Source organism: Condylura cristata, unplaced genomic scaffold (genome assembly GCF_000260355.1).
Source record: "Condylura cristata isolate star-nosed mole 26May11 unplaced genomic scaffold, ConCri1.0 scaffold00009, whole genome shotgun sequence".
Classification (NCBI taxonomy): Eukaryota; Metazoa; Chordata; class Mammalia; order Eulipotyphla; family Talpidae; genus Condylura; species Condylura cristata.
This window is the reverse complement of record NW_004567110.1, coordinates 45,717,434-45,718,853: the sequence shown is the minus strand read 5'-3', so window position 1 is coordinate 45,718,853 and position 1,420 is coordinate 45,717,434. Positions and strand designations below refer to the sequence as shown.

At 50.9% G+C, this 1,420-nt stretch overlaps 1 protein-coding gene across 1 annotated transcript in view; it reads right to left on the bottom strand.

The window, feature by feature from the left end:
* The window catches only part of TRAM1 (translocation associated membrane protein 1), a 25,028-nt gene extending 24,551 nt beyond the window's left edge, over positions 1-477 (bottom strand). The window contains exon 1 of the mRNA XM_004679811.2: positions 73-477. Coding sequence (XP_004679868.1) covers positions 73-195 — 123 coding nt within the window. The 5' untranslated portion in view covers positions 196-477. The remainder of the gene's footprint in view (positions 1-72) is intronic.
* Positions 478-1,420: the final 943 nt, after the last annotated feature.

Here is a 1,420-nt window from a genome sequence, read left to right as displayed (position 1 = left end):
ACGGGCCGAGGCCGGCGACCTGGGCCGGGGAGCGGCGGCCGGGCGGACGGTTGGAGCGCGGGGCGAGCTCACCTCGAACATGAGCCCCAGCAGGAAGACCATCGCCACACAGGAGACGATGTCCGCGTGATTCTGCAGGATGAATTCGTGGCTCAGGACCGGGGGGCTCTTGGTACTCTTCTTGCGAATCGCCATGGTGAAGCCGCCGCCTGTGTCTGCAGGTGCTTCGCCTCCGCTCCGCTCTTGCCAGCTGCTCACCGACTAAATGCCGCCGCCGCCTCCCCCTGGCTGCTCCTTACAGCCCCGCTGCTGCCGTTTGCTGGGGCTTCACTTCCCATCCCACAGCCAGTACGCAGCCGCCGGGGCCGCCCGGAAAAAAAAAAAAGGGGTGGGGGGTGGGGGAAAGAAAACTGAGCCCAGAGCGGGGATGAGCATGCGCACTGGGGAGACGGTGCTCGCTCGTGCCGCGGGAGCCTCTCTAAGCCCACAGCGCCACCTGGGTACCGGAGGCCACCGGGTCCTCCGTCCTGCGGGTTTGGAGGCGTCTGAACAGTGCGCCCCAGTTCCGCGTCCGAGCGGGGGTTGGGAGTCGTTTGGCGCACGTGCGAACTGCTCTGCGGTCCCTGGTTGAGTTCGTTGCGAGTCCGAGAGTGGCCTCGCGCTGTGGCGTGCACGGGCTCCTCGCGCTTCTGAGCACGCCGGGCTTTGGTGTGAGCACTTGCTTCCATTATTGATAGTCACTATTGAAAACTCTTGCCACTATCAAGGTAATCTAACCCATAGGACTGCAGCCTAACTGTTTAAGAGTACGACCCAGTCTTATATTTTAGCTTCCACCTTGAAAGTTAACTACAGAGTTATTTAAACACTCCTGGCAACTTTTTCTTTCCTAGACTTGAACTGTTTTGTTTTTAAAGAACCATTTCTATTTGGCCCTATCTACCCATCTTCATCCGTAGCCCCACTTGCCAAATCTAGAAACCAGAGTCTTCCACACGGATGCCTTTCAGCATCTTTCCACCTGAAACTGTTATCAAATCCAGGCAATGCTCCCTTTCTACTGCCACAATCTCAGAAAGGCGTTTACCTCTCTTTACAACATTACAAATCTAGTCAGTAGCTCAGTGATTTAGAACATGTTTAAAACTTAAAGGCTGACTTGAAGGAAAGTGAAACTAGTAATCCTTTGGCCAGAAAGGAGAATTATAGCTAAGAATTATATTACATTATATTGTTATATTACATATTGTTTTAAACATTAGAATTCTACTACTTACTACCCGTATGATCATGTACACGTTATTTCACTTCTGTGAGTCTTCAATTTCCATTTACTTGCATATTCATTTATTTTAAAAATATTTATTGGATTTCTATTACTTATGGGCTTTAATTTTAATGGAAAAAGAATCTTTAAACA